General features: G+C 42.0%; 1 protein-coding gene across 3 annotated transcripts in view; it reads right to left on the reverse strand.

The window, feature by feature from the left end:
• Positions 1-13,539, reverse strand: part of LOC107387365 (pre-B-cell leukemia transcription factor 1) — a 105,305-nt gene that overhangs the window by 20,424 nt on the left and 71,342 nt on the right. For all 3 annotated transcript variants that reach the window (XM_015962299.3, XM_015962300.3, XM_015962301.3), the window contains 2 exons: positions 3,322-3,566; positions 3-193 (listed from right to left, as the gene is read on the reverse strand). In XM_015962299.3, coding sequence (XP_015817785.1) covers positions 3-193; positions 3,322-3,566 — 436 coding nt within the window. The remainder of the gene's footprint in view (positions 1-2; positions 194-3,321; positions 3,567-13,539) is intronic.

A 13,539-nucleotide genomic window follows, 5' to 3' on the forward strand; every position in this document is an offset into this window, starting at 1 on the left:
ACCTGGCATCGAGGAAGCGGGAGCGGAGTATCATAACGGCTTCACAGGTGCTCTGTTTGAGCTGCATCTGGATGGAGCTGAACTTGCGGTGGATGATGCTCACCATGCGCTCTATCTCCTTGGGTGAAATGGGCCGCGTGCGCGACTGCTCCCGCAACAGGTTCATCACATGGGTCGTGAACTCGTTACAAGCCTGCAGAGAAAGGTGCACACCAACCTGTCAAAGGGCAAATTTATGTTGAAGTCAAACGCATGGCAGACGGGACCACAATGGCAAAATAAACAAAGTGTTGAAGAGTAAAATTCCAGCTCTTTTCTTTCTCGTGGAGCAGCGGTGAATACAATCACTGACGTGTTTCATTTTTAACAGCAACTGTGACTGAAGTAAGCTGAGAGAACCCGTGACAGCTCTTCCCCTCTCAGACACATGCTTTCACAGCGTAGCTTACCCTGAGAGACGAAGATGCTGCAACGTTTTCCTTCATCCCCCCCCATGTGACACGAGGCGTGAATCTGCTGCGATATTACTCTCCGACTCCATCTCTTACCGTCTCCTCTCCCTTATTTCTGCTCTTCTTGTTGATATCTCTCTGGATTTAGCCATGTCAGGCTTTGTCTGTGTCTGTCTCTCTGCCTGCTCGTCTGTCGTGCTCTCATTCATCTGAAAGGGATGCTACTGTCGCGAATGCATCAGATATCAAGGCAGCGAGAGGAAGTCATTCCCCGTTGTTGCAACTTTTTAAGGCTATGCTTGGAAAACACGCAGAACCGCTGTAACAGTTGTGGGCTGCAGACAGCGGGCTATCCTGGGGTAAAACAATCCAGGGTGAATTCTGACTGACAGCAAATTGTGGTGCATATAAAAAACAGTTCAACTCTGCAAGGTTTATGATTTTATTATAGAAAGAGGTAAACGGATCGGATGGCGTTATTGGCACATCTTCTAAGAATAGGTTTTGATACTTTTAGATGCTCAAAAATGAATAAAGGAAACCCTGAAATAAATTTGATAAAAATGAATGAAACAATCAAAAGGGGGAAAAAAGGCACAAATAGTTAAAGAGCAAGTCACCCCAGACCAGAGTCTAACTCCACTCCCACTTCATGTTTGAAAAATGCAACAAATGCCGTTGCCTGGCAGACCGAGAGGGCGGAGCCGCTAACAAACACACACACACAGGTTCACAACAGCATTGTGACATCATAATTTACCAGTTTACATCATAGCATACCTCTTAGCCAATAGCGGTGGCAGATTTAAATTCAAATACAGTGCATAGTTTTTACCTGACAACGGCACAACACTGACAGTTTTAGGCAGAAAATTTAAATTTTAACTAAGATGCACTGAAATGCCAAATTATTGACGACACGTGTCTGCAGCACGATTAGACACTCGTTTATTTAGTTTATCAGCAAAAAAAAGTTGATTTGGGGGTGACTTGCTCTTTAAATTAACCTTTGTTTGACCATCACCAATAAAATACAATAAACCCTGTAATCTGTGTTTTTACAAACAGAGAGGTGACTGGATGTCAATAGAGTATTTGACCTCAAGCTCACAAAGTGAAGATTGATGGGCTCGACACACGGGAGGCGACATCGCCTCTCCTCCATTCATTTTCAATGAGACATGCGCGACAAAGCGATAATCGCGGGTCTCCCTTCTACCAAGCGAAACGCGAAAAACGTGCGTGTGAAATTTTGCGCTCGTGCACGTGTCGTGCACAGGCGACCCAGCGACGCGATCCCAGAAAGTTGAAATATTTTCAACTTTTCATCGCTGTCGCTCGGACGAGGACCAATCAACGGAGGTTTCATTCACTGACCAATGAGCAGACAGGATGCTCCGTACATCTCCGAGCAAACATGGAGGAGAAGTTGATTATTATTATGTTTTATAGTAAAATCACAAGTAAGATTTCACATAACTCTAGCAGCACCTTGTGAAACATCATATCTACCGCTTTTTTAACTCTGAACCGCTTAAATAACCTTAATTCCCTCCAACCTGACACAGCGATGTGGGGTGGGGGGAGAAGCAGTGGAACATGTTTTATGTAACTGCATATAATATGAGGAAAGTTGAGGACAACTCAGGGAGAAATTAAAAAACATAGGAGGTGGAGTGATAAATGTAAAGAGTTTGTTAAATGGTGAAGAAAGGAAATATAAGTTGGTTGTTGAGTATCTAAAACACAGTGGTTTGTTGAATAGAATTTAGTTTTTTTTTACGCTCTTACTCCGACTCACACTCCAGCACAGTAGGTGGCGGAAATGCACCTAGAAGTTAGATGCCCCCCGCCAATAAACACGAAGAAGAAGAAGAAGAACCTGACACAGCCAATCAAAACAACGGAAGTTTGGATTTCGCCATGGAACAGAACGAGAAGATAGCTTTGCTGCTGGCCACGGGTCGCCTCCCGTGTGTCAGGTAGTAAAAGCGACAGCGATGACTTTCGCTGATCGCGGTCGTTTGTCGCCTCCCGTGTGTCGAGCCCATTATTCTGAAGGGAATGAAGTGGTGCTTTAGTTTTCCCACAATATTTTTGGTCTAAAATTTACTTGCCATTGAAGGCAATTCAAAAACTCAATACATTTTTGCAAATAAGATTTTTGGGCAACATTTTTGGATAAGAATCTTAATGGCTGAAAATAAATATTCCTACTGCAGACATAATGCTGTCAGGGAGCTAGCAGGTGGGAGACTTAAAAGTCAGGTTTATCCAGTATATCTACACCTACAAGCTAAAACACATTCAAACACCTCCAGTTAAAGGACCGCAGCACCCTATTTGCTAGCTGACCTTTACTAAAAGATAGTAAGTGACCCGTTTAACCCGTGTTTCCCTCACAGAAATGTTTCGGTCTTCAAGATCTTCTAGTATGGTAGCTTTGCTGTGAATTTATTCAATCACAATTACCGTAAAAACCAGTAACCATTCATCCCCCATTGTGACTTGAATATGTCTGCACAATCGTTTCGACTGCCTTCGCTGTAGACTGCTGTACAAACAGCTAATGTGGTGCACTCCTGCACAGTTATCTGTAAAGTTTATACCACTATATAGTTGATATTTCTTCTTCTTTTTTTAAATCTTTTAGGACTCTTTACTGTAAATATGCCTATTTACATAATTTACTCTCAAATGTATAAACCTTTTTGATATCCGGTATGGACTGAGAAGTAAGAATTTTATTGTGCATGTGACAATAAAGCTTTGATTGACTGATCCCTACTCAACATCTTCCCCATGCATGCTGTGTTGCTCTGTTTAAGCACCTGAAATATGTAGCATCCAATAAAAATGCTGTTCTGACCTGTTCATACTTCTCCAGTTCTGTGTGGTAGATCTGTCTGATCTGGGAAAGCTTGGCCCTGTAGTCCGAGTGCTCCGCCGAGTTATCGGCCCCGGCACCGCCCGAGGCAGCTGCAGCGGCCGCGGCGGCTGCAGAGCCCCCACCTTTCTCAGGACCGGACACTCCCTCTGCCAGCAGCATGTTGTCCAGCCGCATGAGCTGGGGGTCTGGAGGCTCTTCCTCCTGGGCTCCACGGATGCTCAGCACTGTGGTGACAGGAGAAGGTCAGAGGTCAGTTTTAAAGGTCACGCCTGCTGCAGAGGTGATGCACCATAACAAGCTGGCATTTTAACAAGCTCAGAGTGATGCACAAACGTGAACGCTTGTGATTCGTTCAAAGCCACTGAATCCAAAGTGATTCGGTTTGTGCCACGTTGAGTAGGTTCTGTTTAGAGAAGGTTCTCCTGTCTGAGGGTCAGGGTCCTCCACACTTCCCTCAAGAACCAGCCAGAAGCATCAGCGATGCAACGACTTACAGAAACCAGCTGTGCTTGAATGATTCATTAATAAAATATCACAACAACACAAACTCTGACTTGTCCGGCTAACAGCTTTTCTTACACATATTTTTTGCACACTGATTAGCTGCAGACGAATGAATAATGTATAAAAATAATTTGCTGTTGCAGCCAAAAGCACCTCTGATGACATGCAGGGGAAATGTAAATCAACAATCAACAGTGTTCTGTCTATCACAAGTGATCTGCATTAATCCCACAGTCAGATTGCGCCTGCTTCAGGCAGAAGAAAATGTTTGTTGTGGAAGAAAAACAAAGAAAAATAGAAGGGGACATGATAGAAGACATATAATAGACTTTTTTCTAAAGCGACATGATGTGGTGAAGCAGCGTGTGCTGCCCGGTGCTGTAATGACTGATGCACAGAGCCACCAGAGGTCTCTCTTGCCATTCTTCAGGATATCGGTCTTTTATTTCCTGAGGTGAGAACATTCCTCCTCGGCTCAGACGCTTCCTCCTCCATCTGAGAGCCATCCATTACAAATCCTGGGTCCTGCTGCTCCGACTCACACCGATCTCAGAGCGGACACCAAACTTAGCTCCTATCACGACTGAGCTTTGGCTCCGCAACGCAGCTCCAAACTGTTTACACCTCCGGCACCTGTTGGAGGAGATCTGACCCCAGCTGAATGGCGCTAAATACAAATGTAAAGACATCTCTGCATTTAGACCACCTTAAGAGGTGCAGGAACTGTTTCATCCAGCCCATCTGAAGGCAAACTGTGCTAAGTCATGTGACCTGACAAGACTTCACACAAACAGCAGGAGCATTTCCTGAAGATATTTGATAGAAATTCAATATATCAGACTTGGTTAGCATTTAGAAAACGTATTCAATTAATTGGGATTAGCAGAATCTCATAAAAAATTTAAAAACTAATGTTTTAACAAACGGTAGTTTTTGAATACAGTATTTGGAACAAAAAAGAAAAACCTTGTCTACTTGAAAACATACAAAAGGGATTTTTGAACAAAATAAAAACTTCTGTTTAAAATGTTGCAGTTCAGGAAGCTGGTGTCTTTATAGCACCCAGGAGGCTCAGACAAACCGCCATCAAATGGATTATTCTGCACACAGGATTATTTTTCAGCAGCAGCTGGATTTTTGTCAATAAAAACACAATTCATTGCGGGTGTAATATAAAAATGTGACTCGGGTGAATCTGAGTCCTGTCTTATAATAGTAAAATCCACATGACTGAACACGATTTTACGTGAATGCCAGTGAAACGGACGATGCCCCGTTCGTTGTCTGCTAACAGCTCATTGTTTGATGTAGCCACGTGTTTATTTGCATGGATCAGATCTGATCACACCGGACCATAATGCGGATGGTGTCAACACTTGTACTTAAAGCTGTCCTCTCAGAGAGGAATCCGACAGAGCACAGGTCTGAAAAGGGCCTCTGACTCCGTGACTTTGTGGCTGTAGAGTGTCGACAGCCATTTAAAACGGTAGCACTTGTCATTCGTCTCCGTGACAGCGAATGAGAAAGGACAGACTAATTAATTCAGAGACAATGGGAGTGCTTGGTGCATTAACCCCAGACTGCTGTCCGGGCTGGTAGGCCTGAGCTGGGAGTCACTGGGATGAGAATGAAGCCTGCTGTAGTAGCAGGGGAAGAGGCGGGGGGGGGGGGGGGGGGGGGGGGTTCAATTCTTCACCCCACTTCTGCCGTTAAGTGGACTGGGAATGCAAATATGGCAACTGTTGGCGAATGGAAGGGTCAAGGGTTCAGGCCACAAGCGCAGCGGGCGGTAGTTTGAGTGTGGGAGGAAAGCTGGTGGAGGGTGGTCTCTCGGGATGGCAGAACTGTACAAACATCCTGTCTAATTATCCAGACGCCTTCACCAACCTGGTAATCCGACTCAGAGAAGAAAACCTTGGATGGCTTGACGCCAGCTTTACCTCTACAACGCCACACCGTAACCACATCAGGATCTGATCAAACCCATTCCATCAGAAACTCTAAATTCTTCTGTCTGCTTCAGTTAACATACATCCACAGTGGTTCAGCTGCCCTCCTCCTTCTGAACACCCACATGGAAAATCACTTTAACATCTCAGGAATACCTAACTACGGCTGCTGTTTAAAAGTGAACACACCACAAAATCCCTTACAGCAAAATGAGCCAGACTTCCGGAAACGCTGTCGGGTGAAAAAGACGGAAAACGTACATTTTCAAAACCACAAACTAAAGAATCGATGGTTAAAGACCTAATCCAGACATGTCTGAAGTCACTGATGAATTAACACATTCACATTTATTAGTATTGTTACTGATGTGTAGTGTCTAATACCAGGTACACACTTATAATAAGAATTAGTTCCAGTCCTTTGGGTTCGGTACACGTTTGCATGCTTTGCCTCTGGTTTCATTCTCTGTGACTCTAGTAGGTGGCAGAGAGTGTAACAAAAAGCTGGTTTATCAATCATTAATAAACAACTGGATAATGAAACACAAAATAAAGACTGAATCCAAAAGGAAAGCACTGCCTAGTGGCTGTTTCCAGTACAGGCCCCTCCATGTAAACAAATGGGATGTCCTGACCCAAAATAAACATATACATTTGATAACTGTTTTAGGGCTAGAATCGTGTGAAAGCTGTTGTGTGTCTGTTGTACATTCAAATATAAAAGCTCTCATGTGTAGTTGGTTAATTCATGCTTAACTCGTTTACTGTCGTCAACGGCTAAAGTCGTCATTTGCGTTTTTTTTACTGGGCGGCATCGGAACGAGCCCCCGCACTGTTAGAGCAAACATCACAGCTCTAAAGCCAATCTTCTTCTGTGTACGTCACATGTCACATGATCAGGAAGCAGAAAATCTATGTGTTAGGAGATCGTTTTGGGCCGCTGCTGTGGGAAAAATGGAAGAGCGAACCGGAAAAGCTTCTGCCGATCACAATTCGACAACGGATTATGAAAGAACAGATAATGCTAGAAACACACGCGGATTCTTCCTGATGTAAGAGGTGAGTCTACTCTTTGTTTTGGTAGTCTTGGCGTTGACATCCTCATAGAGCGCAACGTTCTGTGACTCTGAAAAAAAACTAGTAAAAACACTCAAAAACACTGGCAGCGAGAGGCTTTTCTGATTAGGAAACGGCAGGCAGTTAAGTTAAAAAAAGCATGACTGTGTGTGTGGGATGAGGTGGGACTTTCAGCCCCACATCCTAAACTGTTGGTCTCTGGTTCTAAAAAACTGTTCTGAATAAAGGCAAAAAACTCTGAAAATTTCCCCCTTCATACCAGTCTGACCAGTTACATATACCGGTCGTTTTAAAAACAAGAAAAGAACAAAGCTTTTGGTATTCCTCTCATGGATATGATTGGATGTTCTGGGCTTCAAAGGGTTAATTGACACTATTGATGTATTTGATTTAGGGATGGGTACTGAATTCGGTACTTTTTAAGGTACCGACCGAATTCCATAGTACCGACCGAGCACCGATTCACGTCATTTCAATTGGTGCCTCGTTTCGGTACACGTCCTTCATAACGAGAACTTGCCTAGACAGCTGCGCATGCGCAAGAGCGTTATGTCGTCGGTCCCTGCGAGCGAGTTGTAAACAGAGCAGCATGGTAGAAAGAACGCACGCTAAAGCTTGGGTCCACTTCACTAAATGTGATGGGTAACTGGGTGATGATGAAACCAGCGTCAACGATCTAAGTGAGACATCCTCATCTTAATCTGCTCCGGTAGGTAAATATAATTAGCTTGATATGTTAGCTTCCGTTTCGCTAATGGTGCGTTCGCTTCCTCCTCGGAACTCCGAAATTCCGACTAGAAGAACATGAACGCACTCTAAAGTTTGGCTTCACTTTACTAAATGCTACAGGTGACTGGGTGAAGATGAAACCAGTGACAACGATCTAAGTGTGAGGCATCATCGTTTTAATCTGCTCCAGCAGCTAAATAAACTGTTTAAGATAATGTTAGCTTGATATGTTAGCTTCCATTGCTACCGTTGTTATCAGCTAATGGTGCGTTCGCTTTCTCCTCGGAAATTCTAACTTCCCAGTAGGAAAAATCAAAGAAAAAGGACGGCAACAGAAATGAAGATACACAGTAAATGTAGTTCACAGTAAAGATGTTTGCTTCAGTTTAATTATCAGCTTATAAAACTACAAGGACAATGTTAAAATACAAACAGTTGTATGTTATTTATCGTGATCTATATCAAATATAGTTATATATTGAGAAAAATATATATTTAATTATAAAAGAGAATTAAAATAATAAACACTCAAAAGTATCGAAAATTGGTACCGTTAAGTACCGGTATCGATTCGTAGGTACCAGGAATTAGTACCGGATCGATTCAAATGTCAAAGGTACCCATCCCTAATTTGATTACAGGAACATCACTAGTCTGTGGTTTTGCTTAATTTCATGTATTTATTATTATTTTTGGGACAAAAAGGTAGCTGTTTTTCATGAAACAACAACATGGAGATGAGCAGAACCAAATACTCATCATTTTAACACCATTTGTTTACATATTTATGAAACACTTAGACTGTCAAAAGCAGTGGGAGCAGAAATTTTCCAAGGTGTACAGAAATAATCCTCTTCATGTCTGCCAAGCTTAACATTCACGGAGTGTTTACTTTACTTGGCTTGAGCCTCCGCTAACATCAGTCTCACAAGTGTGTCTGCTGCAGAGAAGGTCATTTTTTAGGAAATGTCCTGAAAGAGAGACGAAGGAAAAAAGCTATCCGGAAGCAGTTTTTTCCCCCTCGCCAAAGAATAAAGGTCACGGAAAAATGCAGAGCAAACAGCATCCAGCGGCGTATTCAAACAGGTGAGTTACAGTCAAAGTAACTACACAAAAGGGTCCTAAATTGACAATGAGCTCCAGCTGTGTTGTGATCCCCAGGCGTGGCTTGTTGACACATGTATATCTGCACTAATCAGCCACATATCACATCCTCTCCTCATGCACAGCCCTGATCCCAGTTCCATTCTCTTGCTGCTGATCCAGCTGTCTTGGAGAGCATCTGTCAGGAGGGACCCAGGAAGGAACAATGCATTACTCCATGTTGGCTGTGTACTGTCATCCCTCATTGACAGCACATTGTCACACTTACACAGCGCCCTCTGAGCTGGGAACGAGATACGTAGCTGCATGCCTATATCAGCCCCTCCTACCTCCCATCAGACAATCAGACAGCAACTCACTTGAAAAGGGGTGAACATTTATTGAAATACAACCAAATAGAGAAGGTGTTGTTAATGTGTAATAGCTGTACACGGAGGTACGCAAACACAACTCAACATTCACACGGACCAGAAGAGATGAAGGCAAATAAGGATTTACTTGTACCCCTTTAAGCACATAATTAAAACAATAAAGGGATTATCTCAAACAAATACAATTATTATTTGAAAAAAGGATAACGAGATTCAATAGAACTGGCTCTGCTGTGAGTCATAATTACACGAGTCAGTAAGAGATGTTTTATTAACTAATGGCAGTCTAATTCATCCGTCCTAATGATTTTGAGTCTTGGGCCTGCTGGGCACTCCCTGTGTGATACTGCTGCTGAACTAACTTAGGCATCTGCAGACAAACATAGAAGTTTCTTATAGGGATAAACAATTACCTGTGTGTGTGTGTGTGTGTGTGTGTGTTTTCAACCCATCTCCCTCTTGACAAACACGCACCTTCTGTATGTCTCTAATGGATGCCATTTCCCACTCTGAGGTGTTTCAGAGATGGCTTGTTGTCAGACATTGCCCTAACCCCCATCTCCCTGCCGTTGACAGGCAATTCTCACAAACATGCAGGCCCCCAGCTTTATTGCTTTGCTTCATTTTGTACGCTGATGCAAATACAAACGTGGTATTCTGACAATGGTTGTGGTTGTTAATGAACAGACCAATAAAGGGTGGATCTTTAACTGTCAAGTCTGTGTTCATTTACCTGGGAATAGTTACTCCAGTTACACACACATAAGGGAGATGCTGTTGCTCTGCAAGAATAAGTCCACAATATCAGGCTTGTGGATGATTTACACCTTGATTTTAGGGGAGTGCATCATACCTAAACCCCCCACATACTTCCCCCTCATTTTCAGCGAGCACGAGTGTAGGGTTCTGCCTCCTATACATTACTCATCACAGAAGACTGGCTTGTGTAGAGTGGTACAGAAAACACAGGCGGGATTGTTAAATTGAACGTAATTTTTTAAAATTTTCTATATAATTTATGAAGTTGTGGAATTTGTTGATATCCAAAGGTGATGTGACAACTCTGTGATGCTCATAATGTACTTTTTTTTAACACTTTAATTAGAAGTCCAGAAAGACAGACAGTCTGTGTTCTAGGGATGGGTACCGAATTCGGTACTTTTTAAGGTACCGACCGAATTCCATAGTACCGACCGAGCACCGATTCACGTCATTTCAAACGGTGCCTCGTTTCGGTACCCGTCCTTCATAACGAGAACTTGCCAAGACAGCTGCGCATGCGCAAGAGCGTTATGTCGTCGCTCGCTGTGAGCCAGTTGTAAACAGAGCAGCATGGTAGAAAGAACGAACGCTAAAGCTTGGGTCCACTTCACTAAATGTGATGGGTAACTGGGTGATGATGAAACCAGCGACAACGATCTAAGTGAGACATCCTCTTCTTAATCTGCTCCAGTAGGTAAATAAAATGTTTAAGATAACGTTAGCTTGATATGTTAGCTTCCGTTTCACTAATGGTGCGTTCGCTTTCTCCTCGGAACTCCGATTTTCCGACTAGAAGAATATGAACGCGCTCTAAAGTTTGGCTTCACTTTACTAAATGTGACGGGTGACTGGGTGAAGATGAAACCAGTGACAACGGTTTAAGTGAGAGGCATCATCGTTTAAATCTGCTCCAGCAGCTAAATAAACTGTTTAAGATAACATTAGCTTGATATGTTAGCTTCCATTGCCACCATTGTTATCATCTAATGGTGCGTTCGCTTTCTCCACGGAAATTCTAACTTCCCAGTAGGAAAAATCAAATGAAAAAAGACGGTAAAAGGAATGAAGATACACAGTAAATTTAGTTCGCAGCAAAGATGTTTGCTTCAGTTTAATTATCAGCTTATAAAACTACAAGGACGATGTTAAAATACAAACAGTTGTATGTTATTAATCATGATATTTATCAAATATTGTTATATATTGAGAAATATATATATTTAATTATAAAAGAGAATTAAAATAATAAACACTCAAAAGTATCCAAAATTGGTACCGTTAAGTACCGGTATCGATTCGTAGGTACCGGGAATTAGTACCGGATCGATTCAAATGTCAAAGGTACCCATCCCTACTGTGTTCAGGCTCCTGCAGCCTCTCCTGTCTGTGTGGTGTGACGGATGTGGCAGGTGGTGGGGGACAGGAGACAGGAGGGGAAAGAGAAGAGGTTTGCTGCAGCCATCCAGCAATTCCACTTTTTAGACTGGGTCCAAAATTAACAGCAGAACAAACCCAAACATGCACCATAATTTACAAGATGAGCGTCAGTAAGTTTTGTCTGAACATGATTGACCTTCACTTTGAGAAAATACAGAGAAGAAGGGAGCTAGCATTAGCTTGTCTTTGGCTAACATGTAATGTGGTTAAATCTAGGGATGCTCGATATTAGCTGTGGTACTGATAGCAGGTATTGTCGGACTCTTAATTTCTGATACCGATATAAACTGATATTGATATATGCTAGGGCTGCACGATATTAGGAAAACCTGCGATATTCGATAACAATGATTAATATTGCGATGGCGATATTCGTTGCGATAAATAAAAACTTAACTCGGGAAGAAAAACAATCAAAAACGAAGAAATAAAAAAATCATAAAAATGAGAAAAGAAAAAGATGTGAGGAAAGGGAAAAAGAAAATGAACAAGAAAAGACAATCAGTGGATCCCAGGGTAAGCTGAATCAGCAGAAAGGGCAGAACACAGCTGGCAGAACATAGCTAACTCAGGTTTTTATTAACCATCAAAATTCAGTGTTGTCCGCCTTGGGGGCATCTAACCTATTTAAACCCACCTAATTGGCCAAATGGGTGACTATTTGATTTGTTAAAAAAACATAATGCTTCAGTTTGATTGACAGAATGCATCATGTGTAGCAAACATTTGAGCTGACCATTCATTGTGATATTTATCTGTTCTTTGCGATATACATATTGTGCATGCTGATATCGCAATAACGATATATTTACGATATATTGTGCAGCCCTAAAATATGCTGTGTCCCGCTCTCATAAAAAATAAAACTAAAACATGTTACTAACATCACATTTATCCTATCATGTATGCTTGAAATTTGACAACTACTTCAGTTGAAGTTCAAATGGTAGAAAAAGTACCATACTTATTACGTTTGCAACAGCAGCTGAATCTCATTCTCAATAAGCATGACGCTAAGTGTGTATTAGTTAGTAATGTATTTTCTCTTATCTGTATATTGCAGTTATGGTGATAAAATATTTATAAAAATCTTCAAAGAAGAAAGCAATCCTTGGGTGAAGATTCTTGTTTAGGTTTTAGTTGTTTGTTAGCTGGCTAGCTACATGTAGCTATGTGCTGTAAGGACAGCATATGATCACTAGACAGGGCAAATGTCTACTTCATAAGTTGTGCCAAATAAACTAAAATATCTATTTAAAAAAAAGACCTCAGATCTGTTACATCTTGAAATTTTGGGTGAGAAGACAAGTAGCTGAAGTGTTGCGTATGGTATGTAAAAGTTGTGTCATTAAAAGACAGAAAACTGATACAGGTATTTTTTAATATTACATTTTAAAGGGATAATTTGCAATTTGGCTTGCTTTTAGCACCTCCTAGTGTCTGTTAGTGAAACCAAAAGAGAAATACCTCAATTTAATCACTGAAATGTCTCCTCAGCCTTCACTAGTGTCTACAGGAGTGATTCATCACTAAACCATACAAATCAGCGGTGTTTAGGGATGGGTACCGAATTCGGTACTTTTTAAGGTACCGACCGAATTCCATAGTACCGACCGAGTACCAATTCACGTCATTTCAAACGGTGTCTCGTTTCGGTACCCGTCCTTCATAACTAGAACTTGCCAAGACAGCTGCGCATGCGCAAGAGCGTTATGCCGTCGCTCGCTGCGAGCCAGTTGTAAACAGAGCAGCATGGTAGAAAGAACGCACGCTAAAGCTTGGGTCCACTTCACTAAATGTGATGGGTAACTGGGTGATGATGAAACCAGTGACAAAGATCTAAGTGAGACATCCTCATCTTAATCTGCTCCGGTAGGTAAATATAATTAGCTTTATATGTTAGCTTCCGTTTCGCTAATGGTGCGTTCGCTTTCTCCTCGGAACTCCGAAATCCCGACTAGAAGAACATGAACGCGCTCTAAAGTTTGGCTTCACTTTACTAAATGTGACGGGTGATTGGGTGAAGATGAAACCAGTGACAATGATCTAAGTGTGAGGCATCATCGTTTTAATCTGCTCCAGCAGCTAAATAAACTGTTTAAGATAACGTTAGCTTGGTATGTTAGCTTCCATTGCTACCATTGTTATCAGCTAATGGTGCGTTCGCTTTCTCCTCGGAAATTCTAACTTCCCAGTAGGAAAAATCAAATGAAAAAAGACGGCAAAAGGAATGAAGATACACAGTAAATTTAGTTCACAGTAAA

This window comes from Nothobranchius furzeri, chromosome 16 (genome assembly GCF_043380555.1).
Source record: "Nothobranchius furzeri strain GRZ-AD chromosome 16, NfurGRZ-RIMD1, whole genome shotgun sequence".
Classification (NCBI taxonomy): Eukaryota; Metazoa; Chordata; class Actinopteri; order Cyprinodontiformes; family Nothobranchiidae; genus Nothobranchius; species Nothobranchius furzeri.